The 20,914-nt window shown below is 43.1% G+C and overlaps 1 protein-coding gene across 1 annotated transcript in view; it reads right to left on the bottom strand.

Annotated features, from left to right (window-relative positions):
* Positions 1-20,914, bottom strand: part of LOC139274656 (F-BAR and double SH3 domains protein 2-like) — a 270,480-nt gene that overhangs the window by 116,220 nt on the left and 133,346 nt on the right. Inside the window, exons 4-6 of the mRNA XM_070891334.1 lie at positions 14,982-15,115; positions 11,639-11,693; positions 3,409-3,537 (exon numbers count right to left, since the gene is read on the bottom strand). Coding sequence (XP_070747435.1) covers positions 3,409-3,537; positions 11,639-11,693; positions 14,982-15,115 — 318 coding nt within the window. The remainder of the gene's footprint in view (positions 1-3,408; positions 3,538-11,638; positions 11,694-14,981; positions 15,116-20,914) is intronic.

Below are 20,914 nucleotides of genomic sequence, written 5' to 3'. Positions count from 1 at the left end.
AGGGTCATCAAGGCAAGCCAGATTGGTTGTGAGGCACTGGCTGTATAGGGCTCTCTTAGCTGGGTCTCGAAATGCCCCGGCATTAACTTTTTTGCGGATCTGCTTCTGCTGTGCCCTCTGCTTTGGGACTATGTTAATGTTGATGATGGATCGGATTAGGTGATGGTCCGTCCAGCAGTCGTCAGCTCTTTTATTTTTAACTGTACGTCATCATCAGCTACTAATAGATTTTCTATAGTATTAGCACATAATAGCAGTAGGAGGCCATACGGCCCCTCGAGCCTGCTCCGCCATTTAATACGATCATGGCTGATCTGATCATGGACTCAGCCCCACTGCTCGCTCCCATAACCCCTTATCGTTTCTTAAACTGTCTATTTCTGTCTTAAATTTATTCAATGTCCCAGCTTCCACAGCTTTCTGAGGCAGCGAATTCTACAGATTTACAACCCTGAAGAAATTTCTTCTCATCTCTGTTTTAAATGGGCGGCCCTTTATTCCAAGATCATGCTCTCTAGTTCTAGTCTCCCCTATCAGTGGAAACATCCTCTCTGCATCCACCTTGACAAGCCCCCTCAATCTTATACGTTTCGATAAGATCACCTCTCATTCTTTTGAATTCCAATGAGTAGATGCCCAACCTACTCAACCTTTCCATCTCTGGGATCAACCTAGGTGAACCTTCTCTGAACTACTTGCAAAGCAAACATATAGTTTAATAAATATGGAAACCAAAAGCAGTATTCCAGGTGTGGCCTCACCAATAGCTGAAGCAAGACTTCCCTGCTTTTATACTCCATCCCCATTGCAATAAAGGCCAAGATTCCATTAGCCTTCCTGATCACTTGCTGTATCTGCATACTATCCTTTTGTGTTTCATGCACAAGTACCCCCAGGTCCCGCCATTAGAGCATTATTTGTGAAGAGGAGGCTGGTACCTAATTGGTCCATGTTAAGCATGTGACTAAAGATACCATGGAGGGGGGCAGGGAAATTGTGGTCAGAGGCTACTTTGAACGAACGCCTCCATTCGCCGTGCAGCGTACAGGAACATGTCTTCTAGATACGGATGCGTATGCTGGAATCACGTGGGCCTGGACTACAAATCACTATCTAGTATTTTCATTGATAATAATGGGAGCTCTGTTTTTATGAGCTCCCATTACTATCAATGAGAATACATCCCTAAAACAAACAACACAGCAGAATAAATTAAAGAAACATCTCACATATTTAAAATTATTGAAATTGAATGTGATTAAATGTTTTAGAAAAAAAAATTTTTTTGGATTTAAAAAAAAATGTGTTTTAATAGGGTTAAAAAATTCCCTTAATGGACAGGGTTTTAAATATAAAAATGAGATTAAATTTAATGTTTCTATGTTTTAAAACTCATGCTGATAAAAACAATCTATGCGCCTGCCTTTACCAGGCATAAGAGTTTGAAGGACATTCGTTTGCCAAGAGTTGACCAAATAGCCCAATCTCTGCCCCGCGGATGTCCTTCCTGCTGGATATGTTCGATCTGTCAAAACAATTTTTGATAGATTGGAAAAGCTGGTTCTCGGTGCACCCGGCGAGGCTGCAATTTTCAGCCCCATACGTTTAGCGCAGAGCAATCAGAAAATCAGGAATAACCTCATCAGTAAGACAGTTGAGCTTCTGTGATATTGTTCATGGACAGTTTAAAAAGTTACGCACTCTAGCTATAATTTTGCTCGTCTTCCACTCTAATTCTTTTGTCTCACTCGGTCTTTGTCTTTATGCCTCAAACTTTATGCTGTCTCTATCTCGGCCTACGATTCTCTGATTCATTCTGTACTAGTTTTGTACTAGTCTCCTAGTCAGTATCTTCTATGTCTCGTGCACATTTTCTATCTGGTTTTTGTCCTGCGCTCTCAATTTTGAATCTTGCCGGTTATGGAAACTTGGACGCAGACTTGGGATTCCAAACTTCTGATGTCAACAGAAATGATCTAGTCTCAGTGGGAGTGGGGGAATGTGCTCTGATGTTGCCTTCGCACAAGGGCACAACGGGGTGGATGGGTTGGGAGGGATCAGGAATTGGGACAAGGTTGGATGGAAGGAGGGGTTGAAGCCTGGCCTGGGAGAGTGTAGTAGGTCAGGTCACAGAGCAGTAGGACGAGGGAGGCACGAGCTTCGTGCTAATGTGATTGTTGGGCTAGAACAGGGGGATTGATCTCTGGCTACAATGTGAGCAATAATATTTGCATAAAATAAGCACAGATCGATCAATCAGACATGGGGATACGATGGAAAATTGATTTAGATAGCAAATGGCTGAATTGTTTTATGATAAATTGTTAATTAAATGCCCATTAACATCAATAATTCTAAATTTTGAACTCACATTTATGTTTTTGAGGATGAAATTGACTTTAAGGACATGCAATATATAGAAATAAAACAATGGCACTATTTCAATTGTATTAAATGGCCATTTAATGTTTACTTTCCACCAAACTGCAGAGTTGGTTGCACCAGGAAGGTTAGGATCAGATCAGGCCTGTCCAGCAGCTGACGACTGCACGCAAGATTAGGCTGTAAGGAGAGTCAGAGTACTCAGGATGAGATTACTTTGAAGAGAGGCAGAGGAGCATAGCAGAGGTCAGAATGGACACGATATCTGAGGTGGAAAGATGAATGGGAAGGAACTATAATAGCTACTGAAAAAAGGACTAACTTTTTCTAAAATTTGATCTGTTCAAGTTTTAATATAGTAAACATGAACCAATGACCAAAATTACTGCAATAATACATACACTGTACTTTAAGAATACAAAACTCAATGTGGTGCCTGACCTCAAAATAGACCTGAACCAATCACTGAATGTCTACTACAGGCATGCTACAGGTTCAGTTTGTCCCCAAAATTGAGAGAGATTCTGGAGAAAAAGATTCAGTGTTTTGGTGATTGGTTTGGGGAAGATGGAAGATAAGTTGCCCTTTTGAAAATATTTGAAAAACAAAAAAAAACTAAATCAAAACTACATCTTTCATTTGATGCTCAAATCACTACACGAGTTGGTACACAAGTATTTCACCAATGACATTACTCATGAAAGAAATTTAAAGGATTTGATTTGAAAAGAAGGTCAGGATTTAAGAAGGTGCTTCCTCTCTTTGCTGTTCAGGAAGTCCTAGAAGTACATGTTGTGGCTGAGGACATATTTTATTAAGGTTTCAGTGCCCGACTACTTTAATGCATCAATTCCAGTCAATGCAATATTTGTAATGCACATCATGCACGACATACTACATCCAAAAGGACTTACGAGTCAGACTCCAGGAACAAAAATTGCTGTCATTTAAAGGCAGGGATTCGAGATTGTATATTACAGTAGACTTCCGAATCACAAACACACAAGCATTGAAAAGTTTGCTTACCGTCATCATGTTTACCAGGTCGATTTGATAATAGCGGTCTTGATGTGCATTTGCAGCTGCCAGTGTAAGAAGATAGTCATTTCGAGCATGGTTAGCTTTTGTATTGCACTCACTGCGTCGTGCTTTTAACTGGAATTAAAACAAAACGTGATACTGGAGGTCAAATAGGCTTACAAAATTTTCCCAATTTGTTTCTTAAAGGTTGTTATTAGGTTTTGTCTTGTAGTTATATAGTACAAGGATATACTTTAAGAACATAAGAAATAGGAGCAGGAGTAGGCCACCTGGCCCCTCGAGCCTGCTTTGCCATTTAATATGATCATGGCTGATCTGATCATGGACTCAGCTCCACTTCCCTGCCCGGGCCCCATAACCCTTTATTCCCTTATCGCTCAAAATATCTGTCCATCTCCACCTTAAATATATTCAATGACCAGAATTCCATAGATTTACAATCTTCTGAGAGAAGAAATTCCTCCTCATCTCAGTTTTAAATGGGCGGCCCCTTATTCTGAGACTATATCCCCTAGTTTTAGTTTCCCTTACGAGTGGAAATATCTTCTCTTGCATCCACCTTGTCAAGCCCCCTCTTTATCTTGTATGTTTCGATAAGAGCACCTCTCATTCTTCTGAACTCCAATGAGTATAGGCCCAACCTACTCAACCACCTCATCTCCAGAATCAACCTAGTGAACGTTCTCTGAACAGCCTTCAATGGAAGTATATCCTTCCTTAAATATGGAGACCAAAACAGACGCAGTACTCCAGGTATGGCCTCACTAATACCCTGTACAGTTGTAGCAGGACTTCTCTGCTTTTATACTATATCCCCCTTGTAATAAAGGCCAACATTTCATTTGCCTTCCTGATTACTTGTTGTACCTGCATACTAACTTCGTGTTTCAAGCACAGGGACCCCCAGATCGCTCTGTACTACAGTACTTTGGAATTGTTCACCATTTACATTATAATTTGCTTTTCTATTTTTTCTGCCAAAGTGGATAACCTCACATTTTCCCACATTATAATCCATCTGCCAAATTTTTGTCCACTCACTTAGCCTGTCTATATCCCTTTGCAGATTTTTTGTGTCCTCTTCACAATTTTCCACCTACCTATGTAACCATCAGCAAACTTGGCTACATTACACTCAGTCCCTTCATCCAAGTCATTAATATAGATTGTAAATAGTTGGATGACCCAGCACCGATCCCTGTGGCACCCCACTAGTTACTGTTTGCCAATCAGAATATGACCCATTTATCCCGACTCTCTGGTTTCTATTAGTTAGCCAATTCTCTATCCATGCTAATATATTATCCCCAACTCAGTGAACTTTTATCTTGTGCAGTAACCTTTTACGTGGCTTCTGGAAATCCAAATACACCACATCCACTGGTGCCCCCTTATCCACCCTGCTCATTACATCCTCAAAGAACTTCAGCAAATTTGTCAAACATGATTTCCCTTTCATAAAACCATGCTGACTCTGCTTGATTGAATTATGCTATTCCAAATGTCCCACTACTGCTTCCTTAATAATGGACTCCAGCATTTTTCCAATGCCAGAGGTTAGGCTAACTGGTTTATAGTTTCCTGCTTTTTGTTTGCCTCCTTTTTAACTTGGGTGCGTTACAATTGCAGTTTTCCAATCTGCTGGGATCGCCCCAGAATAGAGGGAATTTTTGTACATTACAACCAATACATCCACTATCTCTGCAGCCACTTCTTTCAAGACCCTAGGATGTAAGCCATCAGGTCCAGGGGACTTGTCTGCCTTCAGTCCCATTATTTTACCGAGTACTACTTCATTAGTGTTAGTGATTGTATTCAATTCCTCCCTCCCTATAGCCCCTTGATTATCCACTATTGGGATGTTTTTAATGTCTTCTACCATGAAGACTGATACAAAATATTTGTTCAATGTCTGTCATTTCCCTGTTCTCCATTATTAATTCCTCAGTCTCATCTTCTAGGGGACCAACATTTACTTTAGCCACTCTTTTCCTTTTTATGTACCTGTAGAAACTCTTACTATCTGTTTTTATATTTCATGCTAGTTTACTTTCATAATCTATCTTCCCCCTCTATCATTTTTTTTAGTCGTTCTTTGTTGGCTCTTAAAAGTTTCTCAATCCTCTGGCCTCCCACTAGTCTTGGCCACATTGTATGCCCTAGTTTTCAATTTGATACCATCCCTTGTTTCCTTAGTTAGCCACGGATGGTTAAACATAGAAGAGGTACAGAAATGGTTATGGTTTGCCTTTTGCTCAAAATGTCCCCTCTTGCTCATGTGAAGTGCCCGTTTCTGCTTATATCCCGACAGCAACAATCTGTATTTATATTATTGTATTATATAGCGCCTTTAACGTAGTAAAATGTGCTAAGGTGCTTCACAGGGATATTATAAGACAAAAATTTGATTTGACACCGAGCCACACAAGGAAAAATTAGGGCAGATGACCAAAAACTTGTTCAAAGAGGTAGGTTTTAAAGAGCATCTTAAAAGGAGGAGAGTGTGGCACTTAGAGAGGCAGAGGTTTTTAGAGAGGGATTTCCAGAGTTTCCGGCCTAGGCAAAAGAAGACAAGCCACCAATGGCTGGACGATTATAATCAGGGATGCTCGACAGAATTAGAAGAGTGCAGATATCTCGGGGTTGTGGGGCTGGAGGAGATTAGAGATAGGGAGGGGCGAGACCATGTAGGGATTTGAAAACAAGGATGAGAATTTTGAAATCGAAGCGTTGCTTAATCAGGTAGGTCAGCGAACACAGAGGGTGAACGGGACTTGGTGTGAGTTAGGACATGGGAGGCCAGCCAGGAGTGCATGGGAATAGTCAAGTCCAAAGCTAACAAATGCATGGATGAGGGTTTCAGCAACGATGAGCTGAGGCAAGGGCGGAGATAGAAACATAGAAACATAGAAAATAGGTGCAGGAGTAGGCCATTCGGCCCTTCAAGCCTGCACCGCCATTCAATGAGTTCATGGCTGAACATGCAACTTCAGTACCCCATTCCTGCTTTCTCGCCATACCCCTTGATCCCCGAGTAGTAAGGACTACATCTAACTCCTTTTTGAATATATTTAGTAAATTGGCCTCAACAACTTTGGAGAATTCCACAGGTTCACCACACTCGGTGAAGAAGTTTCTCCTCATCTCGGTCCTAAATGGCTTACCCCTTATCCTTAGACTGTGACCCCTGGTTCTGGACTTCCCCAACATTCTTCCTGCATCTAACCTTCTAAACCCGTCAGAATTTTAAACGTTTCTATGAGGTCCCCTCTCATTCTTCTGGACTCCAGTGAATACAAGCCCAGTTGATCCAGTCTTTCTTGATATGTCAGTCCCACCATCCCGGGAATCAGTCTGGTGAACCTTCGCTGCACTCCCTCAATAGCAAGAATGTCCTTCCTCAAGTTAGGAGATCAAAACTGTACACAATACTCCAGGTGTGGCCTCACCAAGGCACTGTACAACTGTAGTAACACCTCCCTGCCCTTCTACTCAAATTCCCTCGCTATGAAGGCCATCATGCCATTTGCTTTCTTAACCGCCTGCTGTACCTGCATGCCAACCTTCAATGACTGATGTATCATGACACCCAGGTCTCGTTGCACCTCCCCTTTTCCTAATCTGTCACCATTCAAATAATAATCTGTGTCTCTATTTTTACCACCAAAGTGGATAACCTCACATTTATCCACATTATACTTCATCTGCCATGCATTTGCCCACTCATCTAACCTATCCAAGTCACTCTGCAGCCTCATAGCATCCTCCTCACAGCTCACACTGCCACCCAATGGGTGATATCATGGAGGTGGAAATAGGCAATCTTAGTTATGCCAAGGATATGTGGTCGGAAGGTCATTTCAGGGTCAAATATGACACAAAGTTGCGAACAGTCTGGTTCAGCCTCATACAGAAGTTGGGGAGAGGGATGGTATCAGTGGCTAGGGAATAGTTTGTGGCGGGGACTGAACACAATGGCTTCGGTCGTCCCAATATTTAATGGGAAAAAATTCATACTCATCAAGTACTAGATGTCGGACAAGCAGTCTGACAATTTAGGGACTGTGGAGGGGTTGAGAGAAGCGGTGTGAGATGGTGCTGGGTGTCGTCAGTGTACTGGCGAAACTGATGCTGTGTTTTTGGATGATTTTGCCAAGAGGCAGCATGTAGATGCGAAATAGGAGGGAACCAAGGATAGAACCTTGGAGGACACTAGGAGGTAACAATGCTGGAGCGGGAAGAGAAGCCGTTACAGGTGATTCTCTGGCTAGGATTAGATAGAGAAGAATGGAACCAGGTGAGTGCAGTCCCACCTAGCTGGATGATGGTGGAGAGGCATTGGAGGAGGATGGAGTGGTCAGCCATGTCAAAGGCGACAGATAAGTCGAGAAGGACAAGGAGGGATAGTATACCTTTGTCACAGTCCCAAAGGATGTCATTTATGACTTGGAGGAGAGCCATTTCAGTATTGTGGCGGGGCATACACCTGATTGGAAGGATTCAAACATGGAGTTGTGGGAAAGATGGGCATGGATTTGTGAGGTGACAACATGTTCAAGTACTTTGGAGAGGAAAGGGAGGTTGGAGATGGGCCGGTAGTTAGCAAGGACAGAGGGGTCAAGGGTTGTTTTTTTTTTATAAAAAGAGTGATGATGGCAGATTTGAGAGAGAAGGGGACAGTAACCGAGGGGAGAACACCATTAACAATGTCAGCTAACATGGGAGCCAGAAAAGGAAGTTGTGTGGTCAGCAATTTGGTGGGAATAGGGTCGAGGGAGAAGCAAGTGGATCTCATGGACAAGACGAGCGTGGAGAGGTCATGAGTGGAGATCGGAGAGAAACTGGAGAAAGATGCGAGTTCAGGGGTACAGCATGGGGAAAACTTAGAGGAAGTTTGGCCCGGTAGGCTAGGGGAAGAAAGGGAAGTGGCAGAGGTAGCTGAATGGATGGTCTCAATCTTAGAGACAAAGAAGTCCATGAGCTCCTCACATTTGTTGTCAGAGGTGAGGGTGGAGGAGACGGGGGAAGAGGGGTTTAAGATGATGGCCAGCAGTAGAGAATATAAGCCGTGGTTTATCAATGCATTCCAGAATGATTCTGGAACAGTGAGCAGTTTTAGCAGATGAGGGCAGGACCCGATAATGCTTTATGTGGTCAAGCCAGATCTGGCGGTGAATGGCTAAACCATTTGTCCCCCATATCAGTTCACGGCAGATTCCTTTGGACTTGAGAGAGCGAAGATGAGGGCTGTACCAGAGGGTACGGCCAGGGTGAGAGGATAATAGGGACTTAGGGCATCAAAGGTGGTGGTGAGGGTGTGGTGGAGCAGATCGGTAGCTGCAGAAAGGTTGCGGTGAATGGGGAGTCAAAGGCTGGACAGTTGGGATTTATTAAGGGCAGTTGTGAGAGAGTTGGGAGTGTTTTTTTTGGGGTGGAACAAAAGGAAATAGGGTTGGGGAGGTAGGGGTGGATAGCGATAAGAGGAAGTGGTTAGAAAAAACAGGGAATTATAGACCGGTTAGCCTGACATCGGTAGTGGGGAAAATGTTGGAATCAATTATTAAAGATGCAATAGCAGCTCATTTGGAAAGCAGTAACAGGATCGATCCAAGTCAGCATGGATTTATGAAAGGGAAATTATGCTTGACAAACCTTCTAGAATTTTTTGAGGATGTACTAGTAGAGTGGACAAGGGAGAACCAGTGGATGTGATGTATTTGGACTTTCAAAAGGCTTTTGACAAGGTCCCACACAAGAGATTAGTGTGCAAAATTAAAGAACATGGTATTGGGGGTAATGAATTGACATGGATAGAGAACTGGTTGGCAGACAGGAAGCAAAGTGTAGGAATAAATAGGTCCTTTTTGGAATGGCAGGCAGTGACTAGTGGGGTACCGCAAGGTTCAGTGCTGGGATCCCAGCTATTTACAATAGACATTACTGATTTAGACGAAGGGATTGAATGTAATATCGGCAAGTTTGCAGATGACACTAAGCTGGGTGTCAGTGTGAGCTGTGAGGAGGATGCTAAGAGGCTGCAGGGTGACTTGGACAGGTTAGGTGAGTGGGCAAATGCATGGCAGGTGCAGTATAATGTAGATAAATGAGGTTATCCACTTTGGTGGCAAAAACAGGAAGGCAGATTATCTGAATGGTCACACATTAGGAAAAGGGGAGGTTCAGGGAGACCTGGGTGTCATGGTACATCAGTCATTGAAAGTTCGCATGCAGGTACAGCAGGCGGTGAAGAAAGCAAATGGCATGTTGGCCTTCATATCAAGAGGATTTGAGTATAGGAGCAGGGAGGTCTTACTGCAGGTTATACAGGGCCTTGGTGAGGCCACACCTTGAATATTGTGTACAGCTTTTGTCTCCTAGTCTGAGGAAGGACATTCTTGCTATTGAGGGAGTGCAGCAAAGGTTCACCAGACTGATTCCTGGGACGGCAGGACTGAAATATGAAGAAACACTAGGTCGACTAGGCTTCCATTCACTGGAATTTAGAAGAATGAGAGGGGATCTCATAGAAACATATAAAATTCTGACGGGATTGGACAGGTTAGATGCAGGAAGAATGCTCCCGATGTTGGGGAAGTCCAGAACTAGGGGTCACAGTCTAAGGATAAGGGGTAAGCCATTTAGGACTGAGATGAGGAGAAACTTCTTCACTCAGAGAATTGTGAACCTGTGGAATTCTCTACCACAGAAAGTTGTAGAGGCCAGTTCGTTAGATATATTCAAAAGGGAGTTAGATGTGGCCCTAACGGCTAAAGGGATCAAGCGGTATGGAGAGAAAGCAGGAATGGGGTACTGAAGTTGCATCATCAGCCATTATCATATTGAATGGTGATGTAGGCTCAAAGGGCCGACTGGCCTACTCCTGCACCTATTTTCTATGTTTCTATGTTTCTAATCTGCGACTGACACGATGGGAGTAGTGAGGCCATGAGAGATGACAAGGGAGAGGGTTGCCATGAATATGGGTTGGGATGTTAACATGAAGGGAGATATTAAGGGAGGATAGAAGGGTAGTGAGCTCAGAGAGCAAGCATGATGAATTGAGATGGTAGTTGAAACAGCACAACAAAACGGATTAGCAATTCAAACCTGTGTCCCATCACTCTAGAATCGACTACATGGTGTTATTTTACCCCTTGGAGGATAAAAAGTACTTAAAAAAAATAAAAAAAAACTTGTAACAATTATTAGAGAAAAAGTATAGAAAAGTGTAGTTTTAACAATTTCAGCATTGAGTCTCAAATTACTGCCTGACCATGGGAAATAACATTTTGTTTTCTTTGAATTCCTTTTACCGAAATGTTTACTTATAAAGAGCCACTACCTGGCATGGGGGGGGGGGGGGGGGGGGGAAGAGGTACCCAGGTTCCAGATCCCTGTCACTGTTGAAGTGAGTGACACAAGACACATTTGACTTCCCTTCCTACCAGTGAAAGTTTTCCTCCATTCTTGACCTGAAACGAGGAGCTCATTATTTGCTAAGTGCAGGGATGAACCTTTCGACTACTTTGGAAGAATGTATTTTTCCAATAATGTATTTATACTACTGTGATATTTCAACAAAGTTACGATTTTGTTTTCATTTTTTTCCATTCCTGAAAGCAGTGACTTATGTAGTTCATGGACATTGCCAGACCTCCAGTACCTCACCCAAGTCTTCGTCACACATGAGCCTAAACTTGAGAGTTGGCAGAGCGCATTGTCCAGGTTCGTATTTGAATTAGCACATGGTTGGAGGGGGAAGCACAGTTGAGCGCGATCTTCTCCTCACACAATTCCACACCCACACCCCTCCACCCACACACACACACATTTACATTTACACACGAAAGAACTTTTACCACATAACATGTTCAGAGGCTGAGTGTACCTAAATAATATGCTTAATTCACCATACAGAGATCACAATTTCAAGTATTTAGGTGGACTTGTGTTTTAATTCTCCAACTTAAATTTTCTTCATGCTTCAGGGCTTCTTGGTAGGGCAAAACTAATTCTTCTACCTCAGTGCAGGAAAGGAAATTGTTCTCGCCTTGTTACAAGTGTGCCTCATCTGGTTAAGGAATGGCCTTGACATAAATTGTTTAACATTTTAGACATGATCAACTTGGCTAAATGAAGCAGACTGGGACAAACTGCAAAAATCTCAAGGCTGAAATCAAAAGGAAAGAGTAATTCAAATTCTTGCATAACTCACCTTTACACTTGCTTTCTGTAAACTTATTCTTGACTGAAACAGACTAAGTTTGGACCTGAAAAATAAAGAAAAACTTGGGTTTGACAGTGCACCTGATTCATAAGATTTTATTTTATAGAATTGGCACATGCCCAGTTTAGGCAAGTATCAGATGTCAAAGTAGGAATCATTAGCTTTTTGGCTAACTGTAAACAGTATTTGTTTTTGTCTAGACAATTGATAATGCCATTATTTATAATATATTTATATGATTTATATATAAATTGGACCTGGCCCCCCACACACAGGCCCGATTTTAACCATGCTCGCCAGATTGGAATGGGGTGGGTGGTTAAAATGGTAGTTGGGTGCTTCAAGTGACATTTCCTGGCCATTGCCATTTTAACCTTGCTGATTTTGGTTGCGGGAGAGGCAACTGTCAGAAGCAGGTGGGATCTTCATTGAAATGTAAAAGTTGTGCTTCTGGATCCCCAAAGCAATTTTAACTCAGAAGCGCTGAAGTCTCAGCCAGTGCCCAACTCGCCAGTAAAACCTGGTGGGATTGGTGAGAGCTACTGAAGCTGAATATCGAGGGGCACTCAGCTGCAGCTTAGTGGATCATAGGGGTTTTGAGAGTTTCCAGATTACATTTTTCATACTTTTTGTTGTCTTATCATCCTCAAAAAGCTTTGTGCTCATCAGAGTTGGAGGAACATATTGAAGTCAATGGGAATCAGGGAGAAAACTCTCCACTGGTTGGAGACATACCTAGCACAAAAGAAAATGGTTTTGGTTGTTGGAGGCCAATCATCTTGGCTCCGGGACACTGCTGCAAGAGTTCCTCAGGGAGTGTTCTAGGCCCAACCATCTTCAGCTGCTTCATTATTGACCTTCTCTCCATCATAAGGTCTGAAGTGGGATGTCCACTGATGATTGCACAGTGTTCAATTCCATTCGTAACTCCTCAGATAATGAAGCAGTCCATGCCCGCATGCAGCAAGACCTGGATAACATTCAGGCTGGGGCTGATCAGTGGCAAGTAACATTCACGCCACACAAGTGCCAGCCAATGACAATCTCCAACAAGATAAAAGTCTAACTACCGCCCCTTGCCATTCAATGGCATTACAATCATCGAATCCCCCACCATCAACGTCCTGGGGACCACCATTGACCAAAAACTTAACTGGACCAGCCACATAAATACTATGGCTACAAGAGCAGGTCGGAGGCTGGATATTCTGCAGTGAGTGACTAACCTCCTGACTCCCCAAAGCCTTTCAACAAGGCACAAGTCAGGAGTGGGACAGAATACTCCCACTTGTCTGGATGAGTGCAGCTCCAACTTAAGAAGCTCGACACCATCCAGGGCAGAGCAGCCCGCTTGATTAGTACCCCATCCACCGCCTTAAACATTCACCCCCTTCACACCATGGCTGCAGTGTGTACCATCTACAAGATAGCAGAGCCCTCAGCGACACAAAAAGCCTAATGTTCTAGTTACCACAAATTTCATTTAGTTGCTTACACTGTATAAAATACCCTTTTAAAATCACAGCTCGCAACTCATACTTGTTCATAAATTATTGGTCTGGTTGTTATGTGACATGGGTTGTTGTGATACACTCTTGGCTTTGTAGTTGCAGGTTGAAAACATCTCCCACAGAATACATCACACCTGCAAGTCTCCAGCACCTAAAGCCCCGGTGAAATTCTCAAAACAAGTCACAGGCTCCAGATTGAAAGGGCCAAACCTGTGTAGATGGAAAATTCTTAGACGTTTCCAATATTAAATAATCAATTTTATGGGCAAGTCTGACCAATTTGGGTCTGCTGCAGATCCCTTCTCGGATACGGTGAAATCAAACGCTCTCTTAAGTAATCTGAGCTTCTTGTGTTTAGTGGAGTTGACTTACACTACTCGCTATCTATTTGTATGATATCCAGGAATGTAGCAGTAGCAGCCCCTTGTAACCTGGACCGGTTCCTCAAGTCTTTCTTCAATTTCTTTGAAGATAGACCGAGTTCACAGTAGATGAGGCAAGACTTGTTTCGAATTGTTAAGTAGTTTTGTTCTACAGTAGGGTGAACTTAGAGAATAGGTATAACCAGATTAATTTAGTTCAATTGATACAATTAATCTCCCTGTATTAACACAAAAATAATGAATGTGAGGTCACCTTACTTCAGTGGCTTGTATTGATAGATTTAAACAGAGTAACTCCTCTGCATTGTTTTTTTACCCCTACCTATTTGAAATCCTTTCTGTCTCAGTAGCTGCTTTGTTGCAAAGACTAGACAGCCCTTTAAGTGTCGTAATTCTGTTTTATTCCTGACTGTTCATAATCAGAGAGAGATTTTTTTTAAACTTCCAACACTGAGCGTCAGATGCTTTTTCCAACTACGGAGATAAGCTACCAAATTGCATATTATTTACAGCCTATAGGGAAACATCATCAAAGCTAGCATATCAGTACTTTAACTATCTACTGTCTCAGACCTCATTTTACTTGCAGGAAAACTTAATGCTTTTAAAACACATTTAAAGTAACTTATTTTCCCCCCAATCCTTTCTACGGAAAAATGGTCAAAATATCCTAAACTGTGTCTAAGTTTCCAGAATTGTGTAATATTTTTGTGTTTGTCTTATTAATGTTACTTCCAAGTGACATTTGATTGTAAGGGACTTGATCACTTTGTTTTCTGCTGCTTTCTCATTGGTGCTGTTTGCCACATTTACTTTATTCACAGTTAATTATATATTTGACTGACAACTGATCACTGACACAAGATATACATACTGTTTTCAACAATTTTGTTTTAATATAAAGTGCAGTCAGAATTAGTTGAAATGCAGGAGATAAAAATTCCATGACAGTCTGCATTTGCTTTTCTCAATATTTTTCAACTCATCTCAAATCTGTTGCAGTATTGCTTCTCCTGACAGAAACCAATCGAAAACAAAGCTAGATGGCTTTTCATGACAATGCTTGCTGTTGTGATTACAATTCTGTATTCAGGTAAAACATCCTGCCAGTGTTACTAACATAGTGTTGTTGTATGGAGCATTTTGCTAATTCCACAAATATTTTTAAAATTTCAACAAACTTCAAACAGAATGATTTTCAGACCATCAGTTTTCCAGGAGGCACGTGTACACTCATGACAATGAACTAGGATAGATTTTCAGAGTTGGTAGCATGTTTTATATATGTGTGCTGAATGAGAAATGCACCTCAGTAAGTTTACTTGTGTAATTAAAGTATAAATATGTGAGGGACAAACAAAATGCTGCAAACATTTTGCCTTGAAATAGCAGATGGCAAAGTATCCCCATTAATATAAAAGAAAGTACAAAACACACTTGGACTCTATATCTGCTTTTTCCCGTGCTGCGTGAGCCATCTGTTCCAGCTCAAAATACTTCTTTTTAGACTTTGCCAGATCCTTCACAGTCTCCTGGAATTCAGCCTGAATCCTCGTCAGCTGATCAATGCACTACAGAAACAAGATAACACTGAATGTTAGATGCAACACAATGTGAAGAGAAGAACTTCCTTGTTAACATTAATAACTGATAATTACGATCACAATTTTGGATGTCACAGAATGATTGAGTTACTTGTAACAGAGAAATAGAAAATGATTATTTTTATTATGTAGCACAATATAACTTGCATATCCTTAACTTACATCCTCCTTAAAATGTGGTCAAAAAGCAGTTAAAATATTCCATCACTTCTACATAGAGGTTCAAATATGTTGTGGCTAATACATAACTGGAAGTTGCCAGTCTGAGTCGGCACTTCAAGGGGAAACAAAACTAATTTAAATTTCAACCCGAGAGAAAACTGCGAACCTGAAGCAATGGATTCTTTGTTAAAATTGCAATATGCCTTTTCAAATATTCTTGGAATTTTAGTTCCATTGGTGCCTGAAGACAACTCTCAAAAATGCTCCTTGCATTATCTATTTAATCCATTCATTATTCAATGCAACACTTCATAGGAAAGGGCGCAGCAATATTTAAAATGAATTTCCAGGCTACAATTAACTTGTGTCTGATCATAGAATGATCTCCAATGAGTACCAACACATTTTCAAGATTTATCAACAAAAACATAAGGGACGTGGGCAATTATGAAGAGCAACTACCTATTAATATAAAGATACTTGTCACCAGATTGCAACAACACTGGCTGCTGTGCAAACTATATGGACACTAATAGCCCTATAACTACGATTGATACTTAAAGAAATTATCTAACATTTTAGCCAACAGTTGCGACCAATGGAGCATCTGGTGACAAAAAGATTAATAATGGCTTCAAAGCAGTAAATAGCTTCTATTAAGTAGAAACATCCTAGTTGAAACTTATTTATTACAGAAGTTATAATGATAAAAATGAATTCATATTAGGATCTAGGGGAAAACTACATACTGGAGGATTATTCAATTGTTTTAAAAAGTTCAAAAAGCATTTCAAGAGTGCAAATTTAAAATTCTGAACTTGTAAGTTTGAGGAATAAACCCAATAATTAATTTTAATACCATGATAATTATTACCAAATTGGCAATACAGAGTCTAACTGTCACTGGTCAGTTTAAAGGTGGATACACTGAAATAATAGAATAATAATAATACATTCTGTAAAGATTTTGATTATCATCTTCTGGCACAATGTTTTTGAAGGATAACAGATTCTATGGGCCCAAATTTGGCCAGTATATATTTCTAGCGCACTCACCAGAGGTGTGCCGCTTTTGTGGAACGATTAGGGCGCCAAAAATCTCTCCTCGATGATAGCGTGGCGTGGCAACTGGATTCGAGGGTGGAGCCAGGTCCCGGCGCTGAAAACAGTGCCGGGATCTTTGCACATGCGCGCTGGAGTGCGCACACATGCGCAGTAAGCTCCTCGCCCCCAGACTCTGAGTGTGCGCTCTGCAGGGTGTGTGGGAGGGCCCGAAGCACACCGCCCCTATCCCTGGCCGAATGGGCTCCCTCATCAGTGGCCAGATTAGCTACCAGAATATCTGCATTTGTAAGTAAAATTAAAATTATGTTGACATATTACAAAGTACTTGAGGGTTGGTCATTAAGGCGTTTTATCAGCATGCTGGCATGTACATGATCGAGGGCAAATTTTCTAGATTTTATTGCAATTGTAGATTAAATTGCCCATGAAATTGCAAATTATATCAACGTAGCAGGCCATGTTTTGGTAGGACATGTATTTTTTGTTATTGATTGATTGATTGATTGATTGCTTATTACTTTGGCCTTGGTACTTTAGGTGCAAGGTTCCTTCTATTTTTTATTTGTTCATCAATTGCTTATTACTTTTTGTGCTTTCTAAGTCTTGGTGCTAGGTGCAGGTCCTCTCAGCTTCCGTGTGTTTTTTTACTTGTTATTGAATGCTTATTTTTGTGCTTTAAACCAAGTAGAGAGCTGGCCATCCTAGACTGGGTGATGTGTAATGAGAAAGGTCGAATGAGCAATCTTGTTGTGCGAGGCCCCTGGCGGAAGAGTGACCATAATATGGTAGAATTCTTTATTAAAATGGAGAGTGACACAGTTAATTCAGAGACTAGGGTCCTGAACTTAAGGAAAGGTAACTTCGATGCTTTGAGACATGAATTGGCTAGAATAGACTGGCGAATGATACTGAAAGGGTTGATGGTAGATAGGCAATGGCAGACATTTAAAGATCATATGGATGAACTTCAACAATTCTACATTCCTGTCTTGAGTAAAAATAAAACAGGGAAGGTGGCTGAACCATGGTTAACAAGCGAAATTAGGGATAGTAAATCCAAGGAAGAGGCATATAAATTGGCCAGAAAAAGCAGCAAACCTGAGGACTGGGAGATATTTAGAATTCAGCAGAGGACGACAATGGGTTTAATTAGGAGGGGGAAATAGTGTATGAGAGGAAGCTTGCTGGGAACATAAAAATTGACTGCAAAAGCTTCTACAGATATGTGAAGAGAAAAAGATTAGTGAAGACAAACGTAGGTCCCTTGCAGTCAGATTCAGGTGAATTTATAATGGGAACAAAGAAATGGCAGACCAATTGAACAAATACTTTGGTTCTGTCTTCACGAAGACACAAATAATCTTCCGGAAATACTAGGGGACAGAGGGTCTAGCGAGATGGAGGAACTGAAGGAAATCCTTATTAGACGGGAAATTGTGTTAGGGAAATTGATGAGATTGAAGGTCGATAAATCCCCAGGGCCTGATAGTCTGCATCCCAGAGTACTTAAGGAAGTGGCCCGAGAAGTAGTGGATGCATTGGTGATCATTTTCCAACAGTCTATCAACTCTGGGTCAGTTCCTATGGACTGGAAAAACATAGAAACATAGACATAGGAGCAGGAGTAGGCCATTTGGCCCTTCGAGCCTGCACCACCATTCAATAAGATCATGGCTGATCATTCACCTCAGTATCCCTTTCCTGCTTTCTCTCCATACCCCTTGATCCCTTTAGCCGTCAGGGCCATATCTATCTCCCTCTTGAATATATCCAAACAACTGGCATCAACAACTCTCTGTGGTCGAGAATTTCACAGGTTAACAACTCTCTGAGTGAAGAAGTTTCTCCTCATCTCGGTCCTAAATGGCTTACCTGTTAGACTGTGACCCCTGGTTCTGGACTTCCCCAACATCGGGAACATTCTTCCTGCATTTAACCTGTCCAGTCGCGTCAGAATTTTATATGTTTCTATGAGATCCCCTCTCATTCTTCTAAACTCCAGTGAATACAGGCCCAGTCAATCCAGTCTCTCCTCATTCGTCAGTCCTGCCATCCCTGGAATCAGTCTGGTGAACCTTTGCTGCACTCCCTCAATAGCAAGAATGTCCTTCCTCAGATTAGGAGACCAAAACTGAACACAATATTCCAGGTGAGGCCTCACCAAGGCCCTGCACAACTGCATTAAGACCTCCCTGCTCCTGTACTCAAATCCCCTAGCTATGAAAGTCAACATGCCATTTGCCTTCTTCACCGCCTGCTGTACCTGCATGCCAACTTTCAATGACTGATGTACCATGACACCCAGTTCTCATTGCACCGCCCCGTTTCCTAATCTGCCGCCATTCAGATATTATTCTGCCGTCATGTTTTTGCCACCAAAGTGGATAACCTCACATTTATCCACATTATACTGCATCTGCTATGCATTTGCCCATTCACCTAACCTGTCCAAGTCACCTTACAGCCTCTTAGCATCCTCCTCACAGCTCACACAGCCACCCAGCTTAGTGTCGTCTGCAAACTTGGAAGACCAGACAATCGAATCAAAGAAAACCAGCAAGAAATTTCTAGCTTTATTTGTCTTTCAGAATACTTACCAGGTCAAAACCCTGGCTCTTTTTTCTTTAAGGTTGATTGGCAAGGACAATCAAAGCTAACAAGATGCTCTAACACCTATGACAATTAAGATACAAGTTGAAACCTCCCTTATCCGGCGCGCCGGATTTTGCCGGATATGGGGTGGTCACGTGTTTAGATGGACTACGCCTTTAAGTGCTGTTGCTGGGGTAATTATGTGTGCGCGCTGATTGGCAGAACCAACGGTCAGTCAGTCAGCCAGCCAATCAGTGTGCAGGGGGCCTTGAAGAGCCGGCGGGCCCAGAAGAGTGGCAGGCCTCAAAGAGTCAGCCTAACCCCCCGGAGGGAGTACTGTGGGGAGCAGCGGCCGGCCAGAGGACTGTGGCTGCAGGAGTTCCAGTTGGGAGATGAGGAGGAGGCAGCCGATTGAGGCGAAAGATTATATTGGTGAGTAGGATTTTGACAAGTTGCGTTCTGCGCATGCACCACCCGGGAGTGGTTCCGGACAAGGGATTCCCAGGTAAGAGAAGTTCAACCTGTATTTTCAATTGCGGTGGGACTATGCCTTTGGCATTTTTCTATATTTTCTTACAAAGAGTACAGGAATTTGCATTGCAAGATATGATGCTTCAGAAATGGATACTAAACATGCCATTTTGAATATATTAGTGAATCTCCTGTGGCACTGCTCATAGTAAGTCAGATGAAAATGCTGTTTTATAATGACAGGAGCATTATATCATATAATGCACTGCATATTATTCTGTTTTTAGTGAAACTGTGCCTCTTGAAGGGCAGAAAAGATTAATTGCCGATAAATAAATATGGGGTAAATGCAAAGCTAAAATGCTATTCAGGCTGCATGTCAGAACCCTGGCTGTGTCTATTTTTGTTTGAAGTATATTTGACTTGGCCAATTAAGAGACTGCATCCACCCCCTCGCCCCGCCTCTCTCTTTCCCCCCACCTCCACCCCGGCATGTCTCTCTTTCTCCCACCCCCATCTCTCTCTCTCTCTCTCTCTACCCCGCCTTCTCTCTCTCTCTCTCTCTACCCCGCCTTCTCTCTCACTCCCCCACCCCACCCCCCAGTCTCTCTCTCTCTCTTTCTCCCCCACCCACGTCTCTCTCCTCCCCTCCCCCCCATCTCTCTCGATCTCCTCCTCTCCCCCCACCTCCTCTCTCTCCCCCCACCTCCTCTCTCTCTCTCTCCACCTCCTCTCTCTCTCTCTCCACCTCCCTTCTCTCTCTCCCCTCCCTTCTCTCTCTCCCCTCACCTTCCTTCTCTCCCCACCCACCCATCCCCCCACCTCTCCTCAATCCCCCACACCCCTCTCTCTCTCTCCTCACCCCCCCCACACCTCTCTCTCTCTCTCTCTCTCTCTCTCTCTCTCTCTCTCCACCCTCCCCATCTCTCTCTCTCTCCACCCTCCCCACCCCTCTCTCTCCACCCTCCCCACCCCTCTCTCTCCACCCTCCCCACCCCTCTCTCTCCACCCTCCCCACCCCTCTCTCTCCACCCTCCCCACCCCTCTCTCTCCACCCTCCCCACCCCTCTCTCTCCACCCTCCCCACCCCTCTCTCTCCACCCTCCCCACCCCTCTCTCTCCACCCTCCCCACCCCTCTCTCTCCACCCTCCCCACCCCTCTCTCTCCACCCTCCCCACCCCTCTCTCTCCACCCTCCCCACCCCTCTCTCTCCACCCTCCCCACCCCTCTCTCTCCACCCTCCCCACCCCTCTCTCTCCACCCCCCCACCCCTCTCTCTCCACCCCCCCCACCCCTCTCTCTCCACCCCCCCACCCCTCTCTCTCCACCCCCCCCACCCCTCTCTCTCCACCCCCCCCACCCCTCTCTCTCCACCCCCCCCACCCCTCTCTCTCCACCCCCCCACCCCTCTCTCTCCACCCTCCCCACCCCTCTCTCTCCACCCTCCCCACCCCTCTCTCTCCACCCCCCCCACC

The sequence above is a fragment of the Pristiophorus japonicus genome, chromosome 10 (assembly GCF_044704955.1).
Source record: "Pristiophorus japonicus isolate sPriJap1 chromosome 10, sPriJap1.hap1, whole genome shotgun sequence".
NCBI classification, from domain to species: domain Eukaryota; kingdom Metazoa; phylum Chordata; class Chondrichthyes; family Pristiophoridae; genus Pristiophorus; species Pristiophorus japonicus.
The sequence above is the reverse complement of the archived record's forward strand: the minus strand, read 5'-3'. Positions and strand labels throughout refer to the sequence as shown.